General features: G+C 39.6%; 1 protein-coding gene across 2 annotated transcripts; it reads left to right on the top strand.

Annotated features, from left to right (window-relative positions):
* Positions 1 to 4,511: 4,511 nt before the first annotated feature.
* On the top strand, positions 4,512 to 24,975 carry ASNS (asparagine synthetase (glutamine-hydrolyzing)). 2 transcript variants are annotated; one of them, XM_007425278.4, is made up of 12 exons: positions 4,512 to 4,689; positions 7,629 to 7,895; positions 11,642 to 11,879; positions 12,950 to 13,135; positions 13,603 to 13,704; positions 14,640 to 14,767; positions 15,449 to 15,575; positions 16,668 to 16,774; positions 17,875 to 17,975; positions 22,042 to 22,123; positions 22,521 to 22,676; positions 24,680 to 24,975. In XM_007425278.4, the coding sequence occupies exons 2-12, from the start codon at positions 7,647 to 7,649 to the stop codon at positions 24,887 to 24,889; spliced, it is 1,686 nt and encodes a 561-aa protein (XP_007425340.1). In that variant the 5' UTR covers positions 4,512 to 4,689; positions 7,629 to 7,646; the 3' UTR covers positions 24,890 to 24,975. The 2 variants fall into 2 exon arrangements, with proteins under 2 accessions (XP_007425340.1, XP_007425339.1); XM_007425277.4 differs by having other exon boundaries at positions 4,513 to 4,689; positions 7,626 to 7,895.

Genomic DNA, 24,975 nt, shown 5'->3' with positions numbered 1-24,975 from the left:
CAGTTTCTTTGTCAGGGAGTGTTTCAAGTCAGGTATCCAATTATTTTAGTGTGATAATTATTAATGTTTGTTAGGAATGTACAAAGGATTAGCCATTTCTGTAGGAGTCATTAATCACAATGCTGTGACAAGTGTTTCTTGTTTTTGTGTCTTCGAGGCAGTGTTGACTCCTGACGACTGCCTAGACTAGTCCCTGAAGTTTTCTTGGTAAGATTTTGGAAGTATTTCGCCTTTGGCTTCTTCTTAGGGCTGAGAGAGAGTGACTGGCCCAAGGTCATCCAGCTGGCTTTGTGTCTAAGGCAGGACTAAAATTCCTGGTCTCCCAGTTTCTAGTCTGGTGCCTTAACCATACACCAAACTGGCTCCCTGACAAATGGAATACTGATAGTTATATTCTAATAATCTGGGGAAAAATAGTTGCACTAGGTTCTCTGTACAGATTTCTTTGTGCATTGTAAGACTCTCTCTCTCTCTCTCTCTCTCTCACACACACACACACACACTGATATCATATGGTGATCAGGACGTGATCTGACCATGAGAAGGGGGACACTAAAAGCTCCCCCAGTTCCAGATCACAATGCCACTGCTCCGACAGGAAAACCAAATCAGGTATGTGACCCCTGTCCCGTGTTGGGCCCTGAATAGGCCCATGGCTCTCATGGTAGCCATGAACTCCCACTCGCCATAGCTTCAGATCCCACTCCCAGCGAAGGCAGATTGAAGTCTCCCAAGACCATAAGTTTGGGGAACTCCACCACCAACTCAGAAATGGAGTCCAGCAGCTCAGGCAGGGAGTTTGCTAAACAGCAGGGAGACTGGTATAGAAGCAACAATCCCAACTGATCCCGAGAGCCCAACTTAATGAACAGGGTCTCACATCTGGCAATCTGTGGAGCAACACCCCTGAAAGCCTTAAGAGATTCTCAGATGACAATTGCCACACCACTGCCCCTGCCCTGGGATCTCAGCTGATGCCACACTTGAAACCCAGCTGGGCACATTTCTGAAAGGGGAACCCCCCTCCCCTTTTGGGCCCATATACCAGACTGACCTGGTATTTAATAGCAGCCAGAAGCCAGGGCCTCTGACAGTCTGCTGACTGGGCACAGGGGTCGAGTGCAGAGAGCTGGAACATGGAACTGGTACAAGACATTGGGGCTGTTCCACAAGAACGGTCCACTCCCTGTCTCCTGCCATATCCACCCATTCCCTTTACCACTGTGATATTCTGACCCACCTTACCCTCCCCCGAGACCCCAGCATCCCCCAATCCAACCCTCCCAGTATCCAAGGCCGGGGATCTCCACCTGTCCTCCACATCATCCATCCCAGGGAAGGGGAACCAAGTCCCCTAAGGCACTTCAGCATTGGCTCTCAGTGCCATCAGGGTATCAATAACCACTTCCCTCCAGACTCACACAGCAACATCGTAACCAGCCCCCCATCACTCTCACCAGACTGGTTGGGGGGCCCCTTGCAAACCACATCCATCCTAACCAACCTCCCCCATTAGCTCTCACCTAGGGTGGGGGGATCACTCTCTCAGTGAACCCTCACCAAGAGCCGTCAGACCCCAGTCAAACTACCTATCCTGAAAGTGGAGGCCTGCCCTGAGGATAAATTTGGTGCCACAATGATCAGTCCGATGTCCTTTGTTTGAGTCAGCAAAAAAGGAGTAAGCTGGCCACCGCAGAGGGGAGAAAAGGAGTCCACAGCAGTCTGGAAACCAGTCTGCTGCTCCCACCACCTCCATTTGGCCCCACCCACAGCTGCTGGACTCGATGGTGTCTCTTTTCGGGGGCCACAAAAAACGCCACGCTACAGTGCCAACCAGCCAACAATGACACCCACCATCACAGCAGGTGAAAACAGAGGGAAACACAAGAGATCCCAGCGCCAGCCGACTGACGCAGCCAACAGTCGGTTGTAAGCCTCAAGGCAAGGAAAGCCATATTATTATTTATTATTCACTGTGAATTAAGTCTTTCTATCTGACGAACGGGGTAAATATATGACACTTAGGTGACAGTTCTATATTCTTGAATGATGCTCCAATGAACTTAATAGGACTTCTAAATAAATACCCCCCCCATCATCTTGAATGTCTTTAGTCTTTTTTATGTATATGGTCTTTTTATATAGTTTGACTTTTTAATTAAATTAATGGGGATATTTATATTTTTAACTGTTTTTGGGTTTTACTTTAATTGTGAGTCAACCTCTGGAGGAGATGGGCGGCATATAAATTAATTAAATAAATGAATGAATAAATAAATAAAATGAATTACTATCAATATTATTATAATATTAGTCCATCTATATTACAGGTTCTCTATGCATTGTAGAATTATTTTAAAATAAATACACCAAAATACACATACCTAAAAACACAATATTATATACAGCTCAGTAAAAATAGAAAGAGAAATGAAAATGTTTAGAAGAATGTAGATCTGGCCTTGGGAATGGGGAAGAAACGATTGAACTGTTAAAGGAGGACTTTCAGAAAAGATTACTCAGTCCTGGGAAAGAGGAAAGTATGAACAAGAAATAACCCTGTCTTGATTTTGTTTGGCGTAACATAGAGTAGAGAACTATTTTGACAGGTTTTCAAGATTCTGTTATTCTACCCTACAGCAATAAAGACATTCCTGGAATCACTGCCATGCCTGTGTCTTGACCTTGCCTACTTTGAAGGGCTGACAAAAGGTCCATGTTTTTTTTTTAAAAATCCTTAAATTTCACCTTTCCTCAGAGAGCTTATGTTGGCATATATGGTGAAGAGTGTTGTCTCTCAATTTATCTTCGCAATCATAATCTTCTGAGGCTGGATCAAGAGACGGTGACTGGCCCACAGACACTCAATGAACCTCCTAGTCAAATGGGTATTTAACCTGAGCCTCCTTAATCCCAGTCTTACATATTTTTTTTAATCAAGAAACTTGGAAGCTTTGTTATGTGTGCATGCACATGTATACATGCATACCCACATAAGTAAGAATGAATTAAATACTGTACGTTCATATAATGGCATTCTTAGGACACTTTTTACTAAAGTTGCATTCAGCTTAAGAATGTATTCGGTATGGATATGTGTTTGTGTGTGCGTTTGTGCGTAAGTGAATGTATGCCTTCAAGTTACTATTTAAATTCAGAGTTGCAAACCAAGAATACGGTTGCAAAGGTTCAAGGGGCCCTAAGATAGCATGCCATCTGACCTGTTTTCTCTGTTTCTAGCACAGTAATCATTTGCAACTGAATTATACCCAGAAGGGATGTCCATACTGATGGGGTCAAGCTCCATCCTGCAGTAACATCACTGCATAAGCCCCTCCCTTAGGATTCTACACTGGATGTAGCTGTGGGGCGGGGCTTGCATCATGATGTCATCTTGCATGCTCAGATGCTGTAAAAACATGTCTCATTCCTTGCTGGCTGGCAAGCTGGGCAATTTGTTTCCTGCCAGTAATTGCCAATTACTGGACAAGAGCAGACTGACTGCAACATGCTGCTGCTGGTGTGTCTTTTGCCAGTAAGGAGTGATTAATTAAAGTGCACTGTTTTTTAAATTTATTTTGCCACTCTCTGCTTACATTTTTTTTTAAAAAATACTGGGAATCAAGTAATGGCAATTGACTTCACCCTCCTTGGTGAACTTGACCCTTTGACTCCCTGGATCCAAGCATGAAAGAGGGGAGCCATTTTGTTTTCCTTTTGAAAATTTAGGGAGTTAAGGCCTCAGTCTAGTACACAACATCTCCCAGAGCACAAGAGAAGCCCAGGCTACTTCCTGCATGAGACTGGGTTTAGTCTTAAGAAAAATGAAAACACGATCACCCATGAAAACAAAATGAGGCACACTTGCCAAACAGAGTGAGACTTTGTTTGGATAAATGGATAAAAAGGAACAAGTGCGTCTTCTGGGCTTGAGGCCCAGGCGAAATGGCCCTCCTGTCCCCCCCGCCCCTGCAATTCAAATGATATCATACTGAAGTCACTGAACAGTAGTTTACACACGCAGCTCTACAGATATTTTTCAACGACATCATCCTTAACAGCATTAAATCATGTGGAGCCCTTGGGGTTCTCCGAGCTTGGTTCTTTTCTTGCAAACGTTTCATTACCCGGCGAGGGTAAGATGTTCCCTAGCCGGGTAATGAAACGTTTGCAAGAAAAGAACCAAGCTCGGAGAACCCCAAGGACTCCACAGTTCAACATATTCGCCTCTATGGGCATTAAATCATGTCAAAAAGTGCACGCCGCTGCCGAGTTGTGCCAATCGCACAGCAGAATCGCATTCGAAAACGACGTGGCTTTTCTCCCACCCGCTGCAAGAAAGCCTGGCCCACGGCGAGGGCTACCTCGAAAGCAAAGCGGGAGCCGCCAGCGCGGCGCTCCTCCGCTTCGTTGGAGGAAACCACCCGGCCAATGTGATGCGGGAAACTGAAGGGGGAAGTCTCGGGGAGGCGGGGGCGGAGGTGGGGGGGGGGGCTAGGCGGAGCGCTGGCTGATGAAATCCGGCTGGGTCTTACAGAAGAGCCAGTTTGCTCGGTTTCCGCGTTGCGGTTTTCTTTCTCTTGCGCTTCAAGCGGCACACGGTTCAGCTGCCGAGCCGACTGGTCGCTGATCTCTTCTCGCTTGTGAAGCGGCTTTTCCCGGTGCAAAATCCGAGCTGAAGTGAAAAGGGTAAGCCAGCGAGGGGATCTTTTTTTCAAGGCCGGGCTGAACGGACCCGGGGCTGCTTTGTCTTCCACCGCCCCTTTACGCCAGTGTTTCTCAACCTCGGCAGCTTTAAGACGTGCGGACTTCAACTCCCAGAATTCCCCAGCCAGCCAGTATGCTGGCTGGGGAATTCTGGGAGTTGAAGTCCACACGTCTTAAAGCTGCCGAGGTTGAGAAACGCTGCTTTATGCACGGAACTCCCCCTGTGCCATTCAAAGCTGCAAAGCAGGTGCGATTTATTCACCAGCTGTTGCACCGCTGCAGGGAAGAAACCCGCTGCAACGGTTGCCTTCCCGCTGGCCGCCGGGGCACTCGTGCTTCTTCACGGAAGAATCGGAAGTGACCGTGATCAATCGTTTAAAACTACTGGAACCGAGCAAATAAGCGACTCGTTAGAAAGCTGCCCCTGCAGGATTTCTGGTGGTCCTGCTCCTCGGTTTACGAAGTGGGCCCCGATCAACATCTGGGGCAATAAATAAAAAATGCCACTTTCTAAAGTTGCCGAGTGCTGGTTGTCTCTGCGTATCAGTTGGGGGTGACATCTCTCCAGCAAGAGAAAAAGGCAGGAGAATGCAAACTGTGATGTTAGGGGCTGGGCTGGCACAACAGGTTAGCCTAAAACTAGCTGCTGGCTAATTTGTGGTGCGGTGTGTTGTCTGTATTCACTCAGTGTGTGGGCAAACCCATGCAGTTGGCTGAATTTAGTTAACCAAGAGCTTGGCTGTGCTTGCAGGAGCTTTCCAGCATTCTACAACTCCAGTCTAGTTTGCCTCTTTTAATATTTAAATCTCTTCCAGATCTTGTTTTTCACACCCTGTTTTGCCCTTAGCCCAGTTTTTTCTTCACAGCAGAATCCTGTGTAAAAGTAAAGTCTGCTTTGCTCTCTGACCTCACAAACACATCCATGCCGTTTTCTTGGCAACCATATGGAAGTGGCTTGCCATTGCTTTTTTCCAAGATGTTTTTCAGCTTCCCCATCTCACATACAGCTCTTGAACTTTCTGGTGGTTTTCCATCTTTGTTATCTAGGTCTGACCATACTTGGCTTCCAGATCTAGTGAAAGGCCAATCAGGTGTGTTGCCGTACTGTATGTCTTTTCAGTGATTCACTCAATAATTCATTTAATTTAAATCAGTCAGAGGGACTATTTGATTAAAGCCACTATCTTCTGAGTAATGAAAGTTATTGAACAGTTAGGGAACTATCTTAAAATGTTCTTTTACTGAACAAGTAGTTTAATAGGATACATGAATAAAATATGTAAAATATAATAAATGGTAAGGGTTTTTTTTCATAGTGCACTCTTATGCTTTGTCATGATGTTAATATTTGATTTGCTTTTCTGTTATGCTTAAGATCACCTTTTTGTTGGTTTAAATTTTTTATATCATATTTTTTGTAATTGCTTAATATTTTTGTTTCTGTTGTAATCACCAGCTTTTGTGCAATTTATGAATATATTTGTGTGCATTGTTCTGACCAGGCTTTGGTGCAAATTATGCAATTTATGAATTTAAGTATTACTTAAATACTTAGAGGCTGACATATTAATAGAGTGACTCAAATTTCCAATAATATTTATTTTTCTTCAAGTAGAAAATGAAAACGCTTATCTAGCTAAGGATCCCTGGATCCAAGCATAGAAATAAAAGCTATTTTAACTTGGAATATTTTTGTTTTTCAATTGGCAACATTTTTTATTATGCTTTTATATTTATGGATATAGTTGCTTGAAGATCTTAGATCTGCATCTGGAAAAAGCTGATGTAATACAAATCTCCAAGCTAAAATACAGATTAGAACCCTGTTTTCCTTCTGCTTGCACGGGTCTTAAATTTTGGAAGCAGTTTTTGGCATTCCATAGAAAATGTATATAATTTTTTTTTATAATAAAACATGCATGAAGATTCATTAAATTATTATGTAGATTTTTTCCCCAGACACCCATAAATTAATGGAAAAGTAGACAAGACAGATGAAGAACTGATAAATTTCAGGCCAGAGAGATACAGTGGCTAAAGTACTTGAATGGGAAGACCCACTCCATAACCATGGAACTGACTGAGTGGTTTTGGGGCAGGAACTTTCTTCCAGCCCAAACTGTCTCACAGTGACAGGTGGGTTGTGAGGAAAAAGTGAGGAGTGACCCTTTCTATGCTTCCTTGAGCATCTTATGTAAGATTTGTTTATCTGTAATTACAGACTCTTAGTTGTAGTCTGCTCTAAGTAGACAGCTGTTAGACAGCTAAGTAGACAGCTTCTCCTCAAATCCTACTTTTTTTTGTGATTAGGAAGAAGGTAAGGGATCATCTAAAATTTTTTCTTGTTCTCTAAAATAAACAACGATTCTGACATTATAGATTAAAACTGAACTGTTGAGGGTGTTGATGGGGTGAGGGTGTGTTTGTTAAAAAGAGGAGCTTCTACTCATTTTCCATGTGGCTTGACTCTATGCTCAGCAAGATTGCACTTGCTTGAAAGCATTGCCAAAATGTCATGTGGAAAAGTCTCGATCACAATGAGAAAGTTGCTGAATTAGACTTTGTAATTGGCCTGGAACAATGGGAAAGAGATCAGAATATGCTTATGCTGTACTGTGTAGAACTTTTGGAATAAGTTATATACAGAAATGAAACAACATTATGAATTTCTTATGAAGATCAAACTAATAGAATAGGAACTTCATCATTAGTATTACTAATGAATATGAAATTAACCCACACTAGTTTAAATACCACAAAATATAGTTTAACTATTTCAAATCAAAGATTGTTGAAATTTTGTATGTGATGGGTTTTTTGTTACATATTATGTACCACATTTATTTTCAAGGAATGGTGTAAAGATGTGGATTTCAGAACATTAAGAAACTATCTTCCTTGTTAATTTTTCTCTCCAGTAGCCTTTAGTCGTCATCACCATGTGTGGCATATGGGCCCTTTTTGGAAGTGATGGTTGCCTCTCTGTCCAGTGTCTCTCTGCTATGAAAATAGCCCACCGAGGCCCGGATGCTTTCCGGTTTGAAAACGTCAATGGCTTCACCAACTGTTGTTTTGGCTTCCATCGTCTAGCAATTGTGGACCAGCTATATGGAATGCAGCCTTTAAGGGTGAAAAAATTTCCCTACTTGTGGCTGTGTTACAACGGAGAGATCTACAACTTCAGACGGGTACAGATGTGATAAGAACTACATTCTAATGGTTTTTGTGGCATTCCCTTATATCTGGTGTCTGAGTGAACTGCTGTGCATGCTTCACATATTTGTATATTGGCTCAAGTTCTTATAAGCTGGGTTGGGAAAATTGAAAGACAACGTATAAATCCCTTAAATTGGAGATGGGCAATCTATTGTCCATATCCTAATTTTACACACACACCCCTCTTCAAGCAGTCACCTTGAGAAATTGCAAAAATGTTGGGCCAGTGGATTCGGTAACTGGATATTCATGGCAGAAAAATCTAAATGAAGCAAGTGGTTGATGAAAGACTAACATTTGCCATAGAAAATGTGGGCAATTTAGGATTAAGTATTCAACAGGACCTCATACCCTTAGTGTTCTCTAAAATATATTGGGTGATTAGCAGTGGCAAACATGTTTTTTCTACTATTTCCAATATGGGATGATTCAAGTATTACTGTCTTCACAATCTCAACCAAACTGTGTCTAATGGACCTCAGGGGATATATAATAATTTGGTGCTCTTTTAGTATATTTACTTAATTTACTTGATTTTAAAAAATTATTTTATTGAAGAATTTTGTACAATAGTAAAAATGATACAAATTTAAGAAAAAGAGAAATGAGTAAAGAAAAGTGGAGAAAAAAGAAAGAGAAAAAGTATAAAGAAGCAGCTGCCGATCTTCTTTACAGCAGTTACAAATAAATTTATCATCTGTCCTCCCTCTTAAAGGTTACACTTAAGTTACTTTTTTTATAATGATTTTATTGGATTTTACAATCATACAGATAAAAAACTAACACAAACTACAAAAAATAAAAGAATAGAAATAAAAATAGTGCAGAAAAGAAAGAATAATAGGAAAAGAAAAATAGAAAAGAAGAAAGAAAAGAAAAAATATAAGAAAGAAAAGAAATATATAAGAAAGTAGCTTCCCCCTTCGTCACAAGTATAAACAATTTTAACAACTTCTCTTAAAATAAAACAAATGATTACTTTATCCCATATCTCATCTCTCATCTATAAACAAATCCTTAAAACTTCAACCCTGATAAGCAAAAGTCCATTAAGGGTTGCCAGAAATAACATATCTATTTTAAATGTAATTAAATAAAGCTTCTTTATATTCCTTCCTTTAACTTTTATATCTCATCTCTTATCTATAAGCAGATCTCTAAAACCTCATTCAGTCCTAATCAGTAAAATTCCATTAAAGGTTACCAGAAATACCAACATAACTATTTTTACCATGCTCAGATAAACTTAAAATACCACAAATGAATTATTCTTCCCATATCCCCTCTCTTATCTATAAACAAGACCTTAAAACCTTGTCAGTCAATCCTGGTCAGCAACAGTCCATTAAGGGTTACCAGAGGTATCAACATAGCTATTTTAATCTTGATCAAATAAACCAACTTTATATTCCTTCCCTTTTAACAATCTTGGTCTTTAATCCCTTCAAATACTGACCTGGAACTTGATTTCACTTTTTTTTTTGGTCCCTTCTCACAAAGTCCTTCAGAACTTTAACAGGTCTCTTTTGTAAATTCAATGTAAGAAAGTTATCCAAGTCACTCTTCTGGTTTATTATTTGTATGTCCTTTCAGTTATTAAAACAACCAGTTTCATTTGTATATCAGATATTTCATCTTTTTCCATATCATTCTTGTAGCCTGTCATTTTTGAATGTACATTTAAATCAGTTTCAGTCTTGTCCAGTAGTACTTATTCCTGTCCCATAACATCATTTGCACAGAATCTATCTATAATGGCAGACATAGTGAAAATTAACTTCTGAGTCCATTGTTCACAAATATCCTTCAGTATATCCAATGTTAAAGTATTTTGCTCCATTCTGTGTTAGCGAGTTGAATTTAGGTGTTCTTCTCCTTTAATTGTAATCTTTAGCTCCTTCTGGTTCCCATTAGTGTCCAAACTTCAAAGTCCCATCCTATCATGTTTCTTTTTTTAGATTTCAAAGCAGCAGCAGTTTCCCATGGGAAGGATTCTTATAATTAATTTCAAAATCTTATTTCAAATCCATCTGGATCCTTAATCCATTTATAACTTTCCAAAATCAATACTCTAATCACCCTTTTGCTGTTTAATCCAGATTTTAAAAAAGTTTTTAAGACCTTAAATTTGTATTTAAAACTTCTTTCGCTAAGGATTGAAGGAAACTCACCCAGTGAATGCCATAGAACTTGCCGTTCTAAAGGGTATCAATATTTAAAAGGCAGTAAAAAAGCAATTCCAAGAGCGATTAAGAAGGCTGAACCTTATGTCCACAGAAGCTACATTACAACTGTGAGCTTAGATGGAATCCTTTGACACCCAGCTACTCAGCTCACAAGCTGACTACAAAAACCTCAGTTCTTGCCATCTACTCACGAGGAGCAGCTGTCCAGAATACGCATGGACGATCTTACGGTCTCTCTCCGGAGAGATTTCGCCAGCCCAGATCCCACATTCGGCCACTGATTTCAGCCATAATGTTGTCCCCGCTCCTTCAGGGATATCAGTTCGCCATGTCCTCACTGGAAGCCTCTCGGTTCCACTTAATTTACTTAATATTTGCTTATGTCTCCTCCCACACAAGTTCCCAGGGTGGCATTCAGTTAAAAGTTAAAAGAACAAAAGACTACAATAAAACATGAACACAGAAATGGAAGCAACTGTTAGAGAGTAAGGATGCTGAATCCTGAAACAAATAAAATCTAGTGTTCAGTGCTTGAAATGTCTGGAAGTACTTTTTAAAAAACACCTTTGTCCCAAACACCAATGCACACAACAAGTAAAATCTGTTGGTTGGGCATTCCTAACGCAAAATGCCACAAATGAAAGGCCTTTGATTTAAGTTTGATTGGCCTCTTATGGTACCCAACAGGATTATCTTGAAATGCACAATGGAAAAAAGGGCAGGGCTTCAGTCACATGCTATGCCCCCTCCTCCCCCATGCTCTTTGTATACCACTATACAAATCTGTATATTTAGACTGTCCTATTGTAGTTAATGGAAATAGTAGATTGGCTGAGAGTTATAATATTTCTGATGGTCTGCAGTGCCTTATCAATAGTTTCAATTGATCAACAGCTTGAAGAATTGAATTGCCATTTTTTCTATTATTGGAGTATAATTACCATATTTATTGGAGTCTAACACGCACTTTTTTCCTTAAAATTTGGGGCTGAAATCCTAGCTGCATGTTATATGCCAATACTCAAGTGGCAGGGCTGGGAGAGAGGAGACTTCATTTGAGCCAGGGCTGAAACTGGGGCAGCTCCGCAGAGCAGGACGTGAGCGGCGGGCGAGTGAGTGAAAACCGGTGCTCCCCATCGCTCACGCGAGGACCTGAGCTCACTCGCCCACCGCTCACCTCCTGCTCTGCAGAGCTCAGGCACTCGCGTGAGCGATGGGGAGCACCGGTTTTCTTCATACAAAGAAGTGCTTTTTCTTTCATATTACGTATTTACCTTATAAGTGGTATAAATTTTAATAAACAAAAAGTTCAGCGCTCCCTTTATTTTGCTTCCAAATCATTTATTTTAAATTTAAGTTTTTTTACTCAAACTTCCTTCTTAAAATTAAGTTGCGTGTTATACGCCTGTGTGGGTTATATGGCGATAAATACAGTATTTTCGGGGTAGGCTGTAAAAGGTATGCTTTTTGGGTTTGTACCTGTGTATTCTAATTATGTTCCTTTTTAAAGATGTTTCTTTTCTCTTCTGTAGCTACAGAAACAGTTTGGATTTGATTACCAGACCTTAGTAGACGGAGAGGTGATTCTTCATCTTTATGACAAAGGAGGAATAGAGGAAACCGCCTCCATGCTTGATGGTGTATTTGCATTCATTTTGCTTGACAGCGCAAATAGAAAGGTGTTTCTGGGGAGAGATACCTATGGAGTTAGACCATTGTTTAGGGTCTTAACTGATGATGGCTTCCTGGGTGTTTGCTCTGAAGCAAAAGGTAACTCAAATTCTGGATCTTTCTGAAATATCCTTTAATATCTGTTTTGAATTTTAACTCTCAAAATAGACCAAAGTTGTTACCCTATTTAATATTTAAAATATCATGCTTCATCTCTTACACAAAATCTCTTTTTAAGAATGACCCAGAAAGTTCCTAGTGGTGAGATATGACACCTATCTGCAGAAAATTAAACCCATGCAAGAAAAACAAGTTGTTGGTTTTGAAATAAAATATTATATAGATTATTGTGTGACCTTGTTTAATATGAGTTTTGGGGGGTTTTGTTTGTTTATTTAGTTTTGGGGTATTGTGAAAGAAATGTTAGAAACGTAAGTCCTTCAGATGTTGTTGAACTATAATTTCCATCATCCACTACCACCATGGACAGTAAGGCTGACATACTTTCAAAAAATTACTAGGAAGAAATGTTGCAGCCTTGTATGAATATAAGCATAGCAAGAATGCATGCAACTTCTCATTAAGTCAAACTTTACTTTTTAAGACTTTTATATAAGCCTGAAGAAGAGATGCCACTACTTTAAGGAAATCATTAATTAAAGTCAATGCAACTCTTAAAGCAGTGACATCTGTTTTCACTGATGTTTTTGCTCCCATTTCTTCAAATGTGTATGCGTGGGCAACCCAAGCTCTTATGAAGAATGGAGTTTCTGTGAATCTCCTGTCCAGTCTTCCTTGGTTACAGTTTTGACTAGATAAAGGTGGGAGGGGGGCAATGGCTGGACAAAGAGTTGGGATATACACACAAGCCTCCCCTGGCCTGTAATAATCAGGTTTTTTTAATTTCCCCTATTCGGAGGATATGGAGAGGACCACAGTCTGTAATGTCCCATGAGGATATATTTGCGCGTGAACACTGTAACTATTGTGACCTGAATTAAGGTTATGACACAAATAAAAATTCTCCTGTAATTTCATGGTTCGCATTTCACAGTTCAAGTTGGTGTTCTGAAATCTACACTTTCAGAAGTGTAGATTTGGCAGGCATTTTCTCTTACCCAAGTGCAAAATAACAACTACCCGCTCTGTTTGCCATCTTATGTTTGTAGGTCTGATCAACCTGAAACACAATATGTCCAGTGCTCCCAAAGTGGAGCCTTTTCTTCCAGGACATTATGAAGTCTTGGATTTAAAGCTAAGTGGGAAAGTTGCATCAGTGGAAGTGGTCAAATTTCACAGCCCTAAAGAGGAACCTTTGCATGCTGTCTACAGTACAATACAGAGTTTGCCTTCAGGTAACAGCAGTGCTCAGTTTTCTTCACTTGTTAGGCGGTTCCATTTCATTCCAGCGAATACACATCTTCATGTCAGTATTTCATGTTCTGGGGGTGGGGGAGACTTTTATTCTTGTCATGGGCCATACATGTTTGGAAGGCAACCTGTGGATTGAGGTGAATGAAGCCACAGTCAAAAGGGATGGATTCAGTCCCGTTGGGGTGGCTATTTCAGTCACTTTCTCCTTCTCCCACTAAGTATTGCCGGGGAAAGGACAGATGCTTCTTGCCAGATATCTGAACTGATACTGATTGGTGAGCTCTAGAACTTAGGCCAAGGGCCAGGTGTTCTTCAAGTTTGCTAACTTTTTTCCAAGGGACAATATCGAAGTTTTGTATGCAGTTATTTGAAAATGGATTAATACTCTGAGAAAGAGCTTCATGCTCCCATTTCATCTATTTTAATGAGGCTTTTATTTTCCTGGTAGGTGTTGATGTTGAAACTGTGAAAAGCAACATTCGACTTTTGTTTGAAAATGCTGTTAGAAAACGTTTGATGTCTCACAGAAGAATTGGTTGTCTCTTATCAGGTAAAATAACAACAACCACAACAATAACAGATCCCTTAATATAGCATGTGGAGAGCCAGTTGGTGTCGTGTTTAAAGGTACCAGACTAGAAACCAGGAGATTATGAATTCTAGTCCCACCTTCGGTACAAAGCCGGCTGGGTGACTTTGGGCCAGTCACTCTCTCTCAGCCCTAGGAAGAAGGCAGTGGCATACCCCTTCTGAAAATGTTGCCAAGGAAACTACATGGACTTGTCCAGGTAGTCACCAGGAGTCAACATTGATTTGATGGCACAAATGTCCTTAATATACCATATGTAACTCCACTGTATTTGTAGTGCTTTCGTTCTATTAGCTAGAACTCTTTACATTTAGGAAAAGTTTAATGGATACACTATTTGCTAATACAGCAAATTACTGCTTTTAAATGTTTTGCAGAGCCAACTGCATATTAATAGATACACATTTCCATACCGATAAAGGTATCCTATTTTCTATCTATCTAAATCAGTGAAATCTCATCTCTGGTCAGTGTTTTTTTCTAGATAAAGGATGCAAGGCAACTTGGTGATTGTCCCTTACATATTTATTTGGCCTGTAATTTGGCCTCTTTTACACTGAAGGCGTAATTCAGTGTAAAAGAGCTTTTAATACACTCCGACTAATGGGATTACCATTTGGAAAGGAACTAATTCTATAGCTTTTGACTTCCAACTCTTAAATTGCAGAAATGTATCCCAGTAGTAAAATAAAGGATGGTATAGCAATAGACAAATAAAGAAATTAAATGCCAGATAGTTTTCCAAATAATTGCAAATTCCTCTAAAAGTGATTGGAAAGTTGACTCCTTTGGGAAAGGATTCCAGAAAGAAAGGAAGAATATCTGAGTTGCTTAAAACTTCTAAATGATGAGAAAGAAGATGACCGCAATGTCAGCAACAATTGATGTTTTACTAGGTGGCTTGGATTCTAGCTTGGTGGCTGCCATACTTATCAAACTGATGAAAGAGCAAAACTTTTCCTACCCCTTGCAAACATTTTCTATTGGGATGGAAGATAGTCCTGACCTCCTGGCTGCAAGAAAGGTATAGTGGTATCTTTGGCTTACCAGTTTTGTCATTATGCATTTGTTGTCACACCATCTGCAGAATGATATGGGGCACAGAAACACTTCCATGTTTGCATTTGAGCAAAATTCTAGACTCAAAAGATAGAATGAATAGTATATGGCATTTGAGCAAAATTTCACAGAACAAAGCAGGTTTGTTGCAATTCAGTAAAATTGATCGTCGGTAGATTCAAAGCAAGCAAAGAGAATACTTTGTCCTGTGGTGTATAATTATTGATACAGCCTTTGCTGGCACAAGATGAATTGATAGCCCTGTATATTGCGATTGTTACTATTGGACCAATTCTCTGTGATCCCTCTCAGGAGCAATATACCATTAAATGCATGCTGTTGGTTGGCAACAAGGAGGGAAGATTACTGCATTCATGCCTTATTGTGGCTTCCAAAAAGCACTGATTGGCCAGTGGGAGAAACGGGATGCTGAATAAGACAAACCTTCACTCTTCAATTTTTAACTTCTGTGCCCTGGATAGCCCATAGCCTTGCTCCATTAGAGCAGCAACAGAATGAATTAAGGAAAATAAAATGCACTCATTTGTCAAACATACATTGTAGAATCCAACTTTTCTTGGCTCCATACTGGATGACTTTGGAAGTTCAGTTTAACAGGTTTAATATAAAAGGTTGTTTTTAATAGGTAGCTGCTTACATTGGAAGTGAACATCATGAGGTCATGTTTAATTCTGAAGAAGGGATTCAGTCACTAGAAGATGTTATATTTTCCTTGGAAACATACGATATCACAACTGTACGAGCTTCAGTGGGTAAGGTTCACAAATTATGGGAGTTAGTCTTTCTACACAGTCCTTCCTACACAGTCAGCCCTGCTTTAAAGCAGGATAAATACATGCATAAACTAAGCAGAATCTTAGTCTTTCAGTACTTTCTTGCATAAGACAGCATCCAAGTATCTTTTTTTCTGCCTAGCATTGTATTTAGTGATTGTCAATGGAAAGAAACAGCATGAGATTAAAAGAAGATGGAAAAGAATTTCTTTCTGTATAACCAACTAATGGTTTTGATGGATAAGAAGTGCCGTTTATGAAAATTACCTGGCAACCCTGTTTTTATAGTTCATAAAACCTTCCATGCCAAACCATACAGATGCTTATGGGAAAGTCTGCAATTTACTTGGTAGAGCATAGTTTTGCAGACAGAAGGTCCCAACTTTTATGCCTGGCATTTCCAATTATGGTGGATAAGATTCCTGTCTGAAACCCTGAAGAATTTCTCTGCTTCCAGTCAGAGAAAACAGTACTGAGTATTATGGACCAGTGTTTAAAGCAGCCTCTTATGGCCCCTCCACGTTATTGTTATCAACATGATGAGAACTATAGATTCCCTCTCCTTGTTTATGTTCTTACCTAACTTAATACATCTCTATATTGCTTCCTTGAATGGAATCCAAATTTAGGGCTGTGGAAAGAGGGCTAGAACCTCCAGCTATCTGATAATGCTGAGTGTGTGTGTGTGGCTTAAATGTGAAAGAAAGCTGGGTTCCCTGAAAATTGGAGAGAGTCTACAGTGAAGGAGCTACAAGCAGAGCTCCTTCATTGGAAATACCTTTACCCAATTTCTCTTGGTAGTATTGGTGGCGGTAGAGTGGGGAAGAATACTATGAAAAGAACTCAATGAGAAAGTTTGCCTCCACCAGTCCAATTACATGCACCTATATTGGCACATATTATTTATGTAATTATATTCATTATTTATGTAGATCTCTATACCTTGTTGAATGGCTATGAAAAGAAATATTATCTCATAATAAGTTACTGTGAAAAATACAACTGTATCTTGGTCTAGTTGTGTGAGAGTGTAGTAAACAATTTTTTGGGGGAAATTGTTTCTCGTTGTAGGTATGTATCTGGTCTCCAAATACATCCGAAAGAAAACAGACAGTGTAGTCATTTTCTCAGGAGAAGGATCAGATGAGTTGACCCAAGGATATATCTATTTTCATAAGGTAGTATTAATCATTCTTGCCTGTGCCCAAACACCACAATAAGATAATGCTTTTTTAAAGTAATTTTGATAGGTGCTAATGTTTATAAATATAGCTGAATGTTATTTGCAGGCAGGAAGAATTGAGCAACTAACTATTCCATTCCATCCCACCCAAAGTTGAGAATTTAAAAGGACATGAAATCCATTATCTGTTTTAAGTCTCAGTTATAGATACAGAAGTGGGTATACATATATTTACCCTCCCCCAAATCCGGCAGCAGTGGATTAGAAGTCATGTGCTGATGGTATCATTTGTGGGGGAGGGAGGGATCCCATGTTGTTGAGAAGGTCTGTATCTTCCCTGTGGTCCCTCTTTCACACAGACGTAGCTGTTTAGATTGTGATGGAGAAGAGGGAGTGTTGATGGTTCCCTCTATCAAATCAGTCTTGGTGGCCTGAGGGAAAATGATAGCTGTAGTGGCAGGAGGTCACACTTCAACAGGAATAGGCATATGAATGGAGAGCTTGTTTCCCCATGTATCTCATGTTATTATTTTGAAAATTGTTATTATCATCATTATTTTAATGAACATAAATTAACATATGTTGAAATGTCAGGGTGCTGAGTTTCTGTGATCCCCTGTGAAACAAACTTGAGACAGTTCTTACATTACAAGTGTAGCAGTATGATACCTCTGGTTTGTGTGCACTTCAAACGGTGGGAGAAAAAGGGCTTTGGAAATAAGTTATAGGTCCATATCCGGTGTGTTTCTAGAAGAATGCACTTCTGCTTATACAGAGTGAGGCATTCTCTATAATTACTGTTCTAGAATGTCTACCACACACCTTTCTGGCATGTCTTTTGAAGGTTTAGGGAGGTTCAACACACAAGACTAGTTATTTAGTCTTGTGCGAGTGGCAGTGCTTTCTGCTAGTGCAAAAGCCCATAATCTTTCTGGGTCCAAGCATTACTACAGCGTTGTAAGTTTGTGGAATTGCAACCTTATTGCTCCTGAAACAAAAGAAATATTTTCAGCACTGTTTATGACTTGCACACAGCTATACATATTAGCAGCCCAAATGCCTTTGCATGCAAATAATCTCCATACTCTCTTGTAGGCACCAACAGCTGAAGAAGCTGCTGAGGAAAGCGAGAGGCTTCTCAGAGAGCTCTATCTGTTTGATGTTCTCCGTGCTGATAGGACAACTGCTGCCCATGGGTAATGCCCAGCTGTAGATCTTGTAATTCTCCATCATACTCTGTGTGGGTCTCATATCTTGCTTCTGCATCTGTACCAAAACCCTGTTAGGAACTTTCTGTAGTGGGGAAGATTTTTGATGAAGAGCATGTTTCACCTGCACAGTTTCCCCTCTGTTCTTCGATTTTATCGTTGGGAACTTTTTCCATACTTTGTGTGAAATGCAGCTTTTCTGTATTTTTTTTATTGCATTAATTTTTTCTCTTTGCTTTCTTCTTTGCATTTATATTTTTAAACAAGAGGACAGCCATGAGAGAGAGAAGCTATGAAGTTAAACCTTTGGGCTTCAAGCCTTTGCAGCCATGCTCAAAGTCTATGGCCTCCAGGTCATGCTCTTATTGTGACAGCAAGTTATGCCCATAGATGGCCATTTCCTTTGTTTATTTTGTCTGGATGAAGACCTAAGGTTGATTCTTGCATCCACTGGTAGAAATTCATGAAACAAAACTGTCTGCATTGACTTTCCCAGGTGAGAGCAGTTCCTTGGGACTTTAATGGCAATAGGTCCCTCATATTCTTCAAGAAATGTCCTTGCTTCTGTCTTAATTTGTTCAAGACCTCTGGCAGTTACAACCTAGGCATTCAGGACCTTGTCAGTACTGATGAGACCTCCATCATCTACACCAGTCTAGTCTCTCCTATATTCATTTCCCCAGAGTAAGAAAACAAAAGGAGAAGAAATCCTCCTGCAAAGGGAATTTGCAAGAAGATTATGCTGATACTAATGGTGAAACCCTTAAGGATATTGATTTAGCACTGATGCCAAAGCCATATCTCTAACTTACTCAACAAAAGCTGGTAGTTATATCTTGACACTGTTGCCTTTACCACATTTAGTATCATTCATTCTGAGCCATTCTTGGGCAGCTTCATAGGTGGAGTATAAGATCCTTCACCTCTTTGGTATCAATAGCAATTGCATCCTCAATCTCTACTGTCTTGCATTGCTTCCCCGGCATAGGGAGCAATGTGATTGCTGTCTAGTGTACAGGCTTTTGTTGTAGAACTGTTCCTCATAAAGATTTGCATCATCAGCCCTGATGTAATGTCAACAATTGATTCTATTCCTCCCAAATATATGACTATTGAAATCATGATAGTATCATGTATCTTTGTAACTCCATAGCAGCTAAGTCAGGCTTGTTTTCCAGCTCTGGCTGATTGTGTCATGAGAGACAATTCATTTCTTTAGAATAAATACATTTATTTAATTTGGGCTTCTGCCAAAATGAGACTTTTTCTGAGTGACAAGGATAGTGGATGTCACTTCTCCATCCTGACCATTTTTGAAGGAGTTCAAAGAGGAACTGGAGAATATCTATTCATTTCTGCTATACTAAGAAATGATACCTGTTCTGAACTTTATTTCCCATTTGAGCTCTGTTCATCTACTTTTCCAGTTTTCATTATACATCATGGGGTCGGCCTTTTTTGTTTATATAAATTTATTTGTGGTTGTTTATCTTTGACTGAAGTTCATGAAGTGGTCATGTATGTATACATATGTATGTATGTGTATATATATTCCACCTTCTTCAGGTATCTGCTTTGGTAGGGGTTCCTGGACTGCTGCATCAGTCCAAGGGGAACTGAAGGGAGAATGGGAATACCACATAAGTAGATGTCCAGTTGGAGTGTGTTATCCTTAGATATAGAACGTTCCCGCTGAGACTACAGTACAGAGCCAAACTTATATATTTGAAGAAGCAGATGACCACTAGAAAAAGATCAGTTACAAGTATGGAACCTGCTTATTTTGTAATGAGACAGGAAAAAATAATAACTGTCAGCAGTACTTGAGTTAATCATCAAAAGAAGTGATATATTAAAGTTCAGTTGAAATTCTTTCTTTAACATTGAATAAATAATTCTCCAGTTTGAACTATTCTGGAAATATTTTGCAGAAAACAAGTGATTTGCTGTCCAGTATATTGGACTGAGGAGGAGAGTTGAATAGCCTTCCTGATTGGAAATTGGGTATATCTCTGCCTGTGTAGCCATGCTACATGAAGATGAGGGGAGGCATAGTATATTGAAAGGATACTGATTTGGGGAAGGCTAATAGAGAATTTATATAAGCAAGGTTACACTTGAACAGTGGCCTTGTCTCATTTAAATTCATTATTTATTTATTAAATTTTATGCCACCTGACCCCCAGTGACCCTGGACAGTTCACAAATAAAAAGACAGAAAACAATAAAATAATAATAAAAACAAGGAACAAAAGATGGCAAAAACTGAACAAGTTGTTGTTTAGTCGTTAAGTCGTGTCTGACTCTTCGTTACCCCATGAACCATATTGCGCCAGGCCTTCCTGTCCTTCACTGCCTCCCTGAGTTTGCTCAGTTTCATGCTCATTGCTTCAGTGATGCTATCTAACCATCTCATCCTCTGCCGTCCTCTTCTCCTTTTGCCTTCAATCTTTCCCAGCATCGGTCTTCTCCAAAGAGATCTCTCTTCGCATTAGGTGACCAAAGTATCTGAGCTTGAGCTTCATTATCAATCCTTCCAATGAGCAATCAGGGTTGATTTCCTTTAAGATTGACTGGTTTGACCTCCTAGCAGTCCAGGGGACTCTCAAGAGTCTTCTCCAGCACCACAGTTCAAAGGCATCAGTTCTTCGGCGCTCAGCCTTCTTTATGGTCCAGCTCTCACAGCCATACATTACTACTGGAAAAACCATAGCTTTGACTATGCGGATCTTTGTCGGCAAGGTGACGTCTCTGCTTTTTAATATGCTATCTAGGCTTGCCATAGCTTTCCTCCCAAGGAGCAAGCGTCTTTTAATTTCATGGCTGCAGTCTCCGTCTGTGGTGATCTTGGAGCCCAAATAAATGAAGTCTGTTACTGCTTCCATTTCTACCCCTTCTATTTGCCAGGAATTGATGGGTCCAGATGCCATGATCTTAGTTTTTTAATGTTGAGTTTCAAGCCAGCTTTCGCACTCTCCTCTTTTACCCTCATCAAGAGGCTCTTTAGTTCTTCTTCACTTTCTGCCATTAGGGTGGTATCGTCTGCATATCTGAGGTTGTTGATGATTCTCCCTGCAATCTTAATTCCGGCTTGTGATTCTTCCAGCCTGGCATTTCTCATGATGTACTCTGCATATAGGTTAAATAAGCAGGGTGACAGTATACAGCCTTGTCGTACACCTTTCCCTATTTTGAACCAATCGGTTGTTCCATGACTGGTTCTAACTGTTGCTTCTTGGCCCACATACAGATTTCTCAGGAGACAGGTAAGGTGGTCTGGTACTCCCATCTCTTTAAGAATTTGCCACAGTTTGTTGTGATCCACACAATCAAAGGCTTTTGCATAGTCAATGAAGCAGAAGTAGATATTTTTCTGGAACTCTCGTGCTTTCTCCATGATCCAGCGAATGTTGGCGATTTGATCTCTAGTTCCTCTGCCTCTTCAAAACCCAGCTTGTACATCCGGTAGTTCTCGGTTCATGTATTGCTGAAGCCTAGCTTGTAGGATTTTGAGCATAACCTTGCTAGCATGTGAAATGAGTGCAATTGTGCGATAGTTTGAGCATTCTTTGGCATTGCCCTTCTTTGGAATTGGAACATAAACTGATCAGAAGCCCCCACATTACTCAGAAGGGGGCTTCAGTCACCTTTGCAAAATACCTGGGGAAAGAGCCAGGTCTTCAAGGCCCTCTGAAACACCAGCAGGGTGGGGGCCACCTGGATCTCAGGGTAACCTCATTCCAGAGGGCAGACACTGCTACAGTGAAGGAACCCTTCTGAGGTCCCAACAGATGGCATTGTTCAGTTGAAGGAACCTGGAACATGCCAGTTATCATAGTAAGCTATAATGTGTTTGGGTTATTTTTGGTGTAGTGTGGTGTATGAATTCCCTAATTATAGCTTAGTGTTGCAAGGCAAACTAGATGGTGGTTTTTAATCAATCATGATTTAATCATGGCTTAGTACGTTAGTTATAACTTGCACCAAGTGCCTTCTTCCAATCCACATTTATATGCTTATTTTATACACAAATAATATTTGTTTCTGTTTTCAGTCTTGAACTAAGAGTTCCATTTTTGGATCACCAGTTTACTGCTTATTACCTTTCTTTGCCAGCAGAATTCAGAACCCCAAAGGTAAGCTAGTCATTACTGCTAGCCAAACTAGGAAATTAACAGCATAACCATAGGCAGGTTATATTGTGCATCTCAGTTTCACTGATTATTCTCTGAAGCTTTCTTACTTGTATATGCTTGTGATTTTCAGCCTTGGGTTGTGATCATCAGTAGACTCATTGCAGATACAATTTATTTAAATGGGTCTTAACTGAAGTGACAGATTTAGCATTCAACCTAAATTCTGAGTCAAGAAATCACACCATAGACTTTGAAGTTGATGGTTTCTTAAAAACTATCCTGAATATGGGATGGTCTTGCTGATCTGCTTCTGAAATAATTTTTGGAATTTCTGAAGTATTTATTGCTTTGGAATGTATTTTTTATATATATTTTTGATCATGTTATCTCTTCACAGAATGGAATTGAAAAGCACCTCTTAAGGGAAGCCTTTGAAGATACTAACTTATTGCCTAAAGAAATACTTTGGAGACCCAAAGAAGCTTTCAGTGATGGTTTAACTTCTATCAAAAAATCTTGGTTCTCCATACTGCAAGACTATATTGATCTTCAGGTACACTACTGCTTGTTAATATTTTCTTCTGATTTTTATTAATGTATTGAATTTTTATAGCCAGTCTCACTAATATGCTGTTTAATCCATTTAATAGAGCTGGTGTAAATACATTGAAAGTAGATTATTAAAAACTTAGGACAAAAATGGGAAATCTGTGAACTACATGAAGCCTATCAGCTCTGCATATGCAGCCTCCCAGAATTGATGGGGATAACTTTTAGTTTGTTTGTTTTGGAGAGGGGGTAGCTTAAGGGCCAAAATTGGTCATTATGCTTTTACTTAAAAACTCTTGATTTTTCTTGCTTTTGGGATGAAGGATATAAGATACAGTGGTTCAGGATCTGGATCTCAAATCCTGAGTTGCATCAACATTGCCCCTATTTTCACTTAGGTTTGTCCTTTTCAGAATGACAGAACTGGAACAGAAAAAAGAATTTGAATTAAATCTTGACTCTTTTAAAGAATGAATGTTACTTTGATAAAAAAAATTGACTTGTTCCTGCAATTTCTCAAAATATATTTAATTCATTCTTACTTATGTGGGTATGCATGTATACATGTGCATGCACACATAACAAAGCTTCCAAGTTTATTGATTAAAAGAATTATGTAAGACTGGGATTAAGGAGGCTCAGGTTAAATACCCATTTGACTAGGAGGTTCATTGAGTGTCTGTGGGCCAGTCACCGTCTCTTGATCCAGCCTCAGAAGATTATGATTGCGAAGATAAATTGAGAGACAACACTCTTCACCATATATGCCAACATAAGCTCTCTGAGGAAAGGTGAAATTTAAGGATTTTTTTTAAAAAACATGGACCTTTTGTCAGCCCTTCAAAGTAGGCAAGGTCAAGACACAGGCATGGCAGTGATTCCAGGAATGTCTTTATTGCTGTAGGGTAGAATAACAGAATCTTGAAAACCTGTCAAAATAGTTCTCTACTCTATGTTACGCCAAACAAAATCAAGGCAGGGTTATTTCTTTTTCATACTTTCCTCTTTCCCAGGACTGAGTAATCTTTTCTGAAAGTCCTCCTTTAACAGTTAAATCATTTCTTCCCCATTCCTAAGGCCAGATCTACATTTTTCTAAACATTTTCATTTCTCTTTCTATTTTTACTGTGCTGTATGTAATATTGTGTTTTTAGGTATGTATATTTTGGTGTATTTATTTTAAAATAATTCTACAATGCATAGAGAATGTGTAATATAGATGGACTAATATAATAATAATGTTGATAGTGAATTAATTAATTAATTAATTAATTAAATTTATATGCTGCCCATCTCCCCAAGAGGATGACTCTGGGTTGCTCACAATTAAAGTAAAACCCAAAAACAGTTAAAAATATAAATATCCCCATTAATTTAGTTAAGAAGTCAAACTATATAAAAAGACCATATAGATAAAAAACACTAAAAACATTCAAGATGACCGGGGAGGTGTAGAATCAATTACCCCATGAGCCAATTCCAATGGTGCGAGCCCCCATCTGGCCCCCAGGCCATCTGGCATAGCCAAGATTTCACACTCTTCCTGAAGGCCATGAGAGTGGGGGCACACCGCACCTTGGGAGATAAGTTCCACAGAGCAGGGGCCACGGCAGAAAAGACCCTCTTCCTAGACCCCACTGGTCGAAACTGGTAATAATAACTGAGGAAAAAATTGGTCCACTGATGGTTGCAGAAATGAACTGAACATTATTCTAAGAAGAATCAAATGAGTTCTTCAAAGTTCCTTAGGCAGAGGTATCTGCAAGGGGAATCAAAAACTGCAAGATGGCATTCATGACACACACACCCACACACTCTGAACACCTTTGTCCTTAGGAGTTATATACATTGCTTCTGAACTGTTTAGCCCCAAACATTCTGCACCGTGATTTAAAACAAAAACAAAAAAACAGAATAGAGAAACATATGTTTTTGTTTGTAACTTCTAAAATAAGGAATAATTTATGATGAAATCCTCATATGTTACTCTTTTATATCTGCTCCTAGGTTGATGATCTTTTGTTGGCGAAAGCTCCAGAGAAATTTCCATTCAATCCTCCTAAAACAAAAGAAGGTTATTTTTACCGCCAGATCTTTGAGAAGCATTACCTGGGACATTCCAGTTGGCTCCCCCACTATTGGATGCCAAGATGGATCAAGGCCACTGATCCATCTGCTCGCACGTTGAAGCATTACAAATCAGCTATAAAAGAATAGCTTTTGTATGTATATTGGAAGGGGGAGAAATGATTTCTCCAAAGAGTTTGTTGAGTAAGATGGTTCTTGTTGGCCTAAAAGGGAAA

This window comes from Python bivittatus, unplaced genomic scaffold, assembly GCF_059951505.1.
Source record: "Python bivittatus isolate LINGU-HERP-01145 unplaced genomic scaffold, Pbiv_v1 ctg000610_np1212, whole genome shotgun sequence".
Taxonomy (NCBI): Eukaryota; Metazoa; Chordata; class Lepidosauria; order Squamata; family Pythonidae; genus Python; species Python bivittatus.
This window is presented reverse-complemented; position numbering and strand designations above follow the sequence as displayed.

Bases quoted from the DNA above. Each gene is read 5' to 3' on its own strand.
- ASNS (XM_007425278.4), top strand. From the start codon at position 7,647: ATGTGTGGCATATGGGCCCTTTTTGGAAGTGATGGTTGCCTCTCTGTC. The intron at 13,136-13,602 runs GTAACAGCAGTG...TTTTCCTGGTAG, and splicing joins AATACAGAGTTTGCCTTCAG to GTGTTGATGTTGAAACTGTG. The intron at 22,677-24,679 runs GTACACTACTGC...ATCTGCTCCTAG, and splicing joins AAGACTATATTGATCTTCAG to GTTGATGATCTTTTGTTGGC.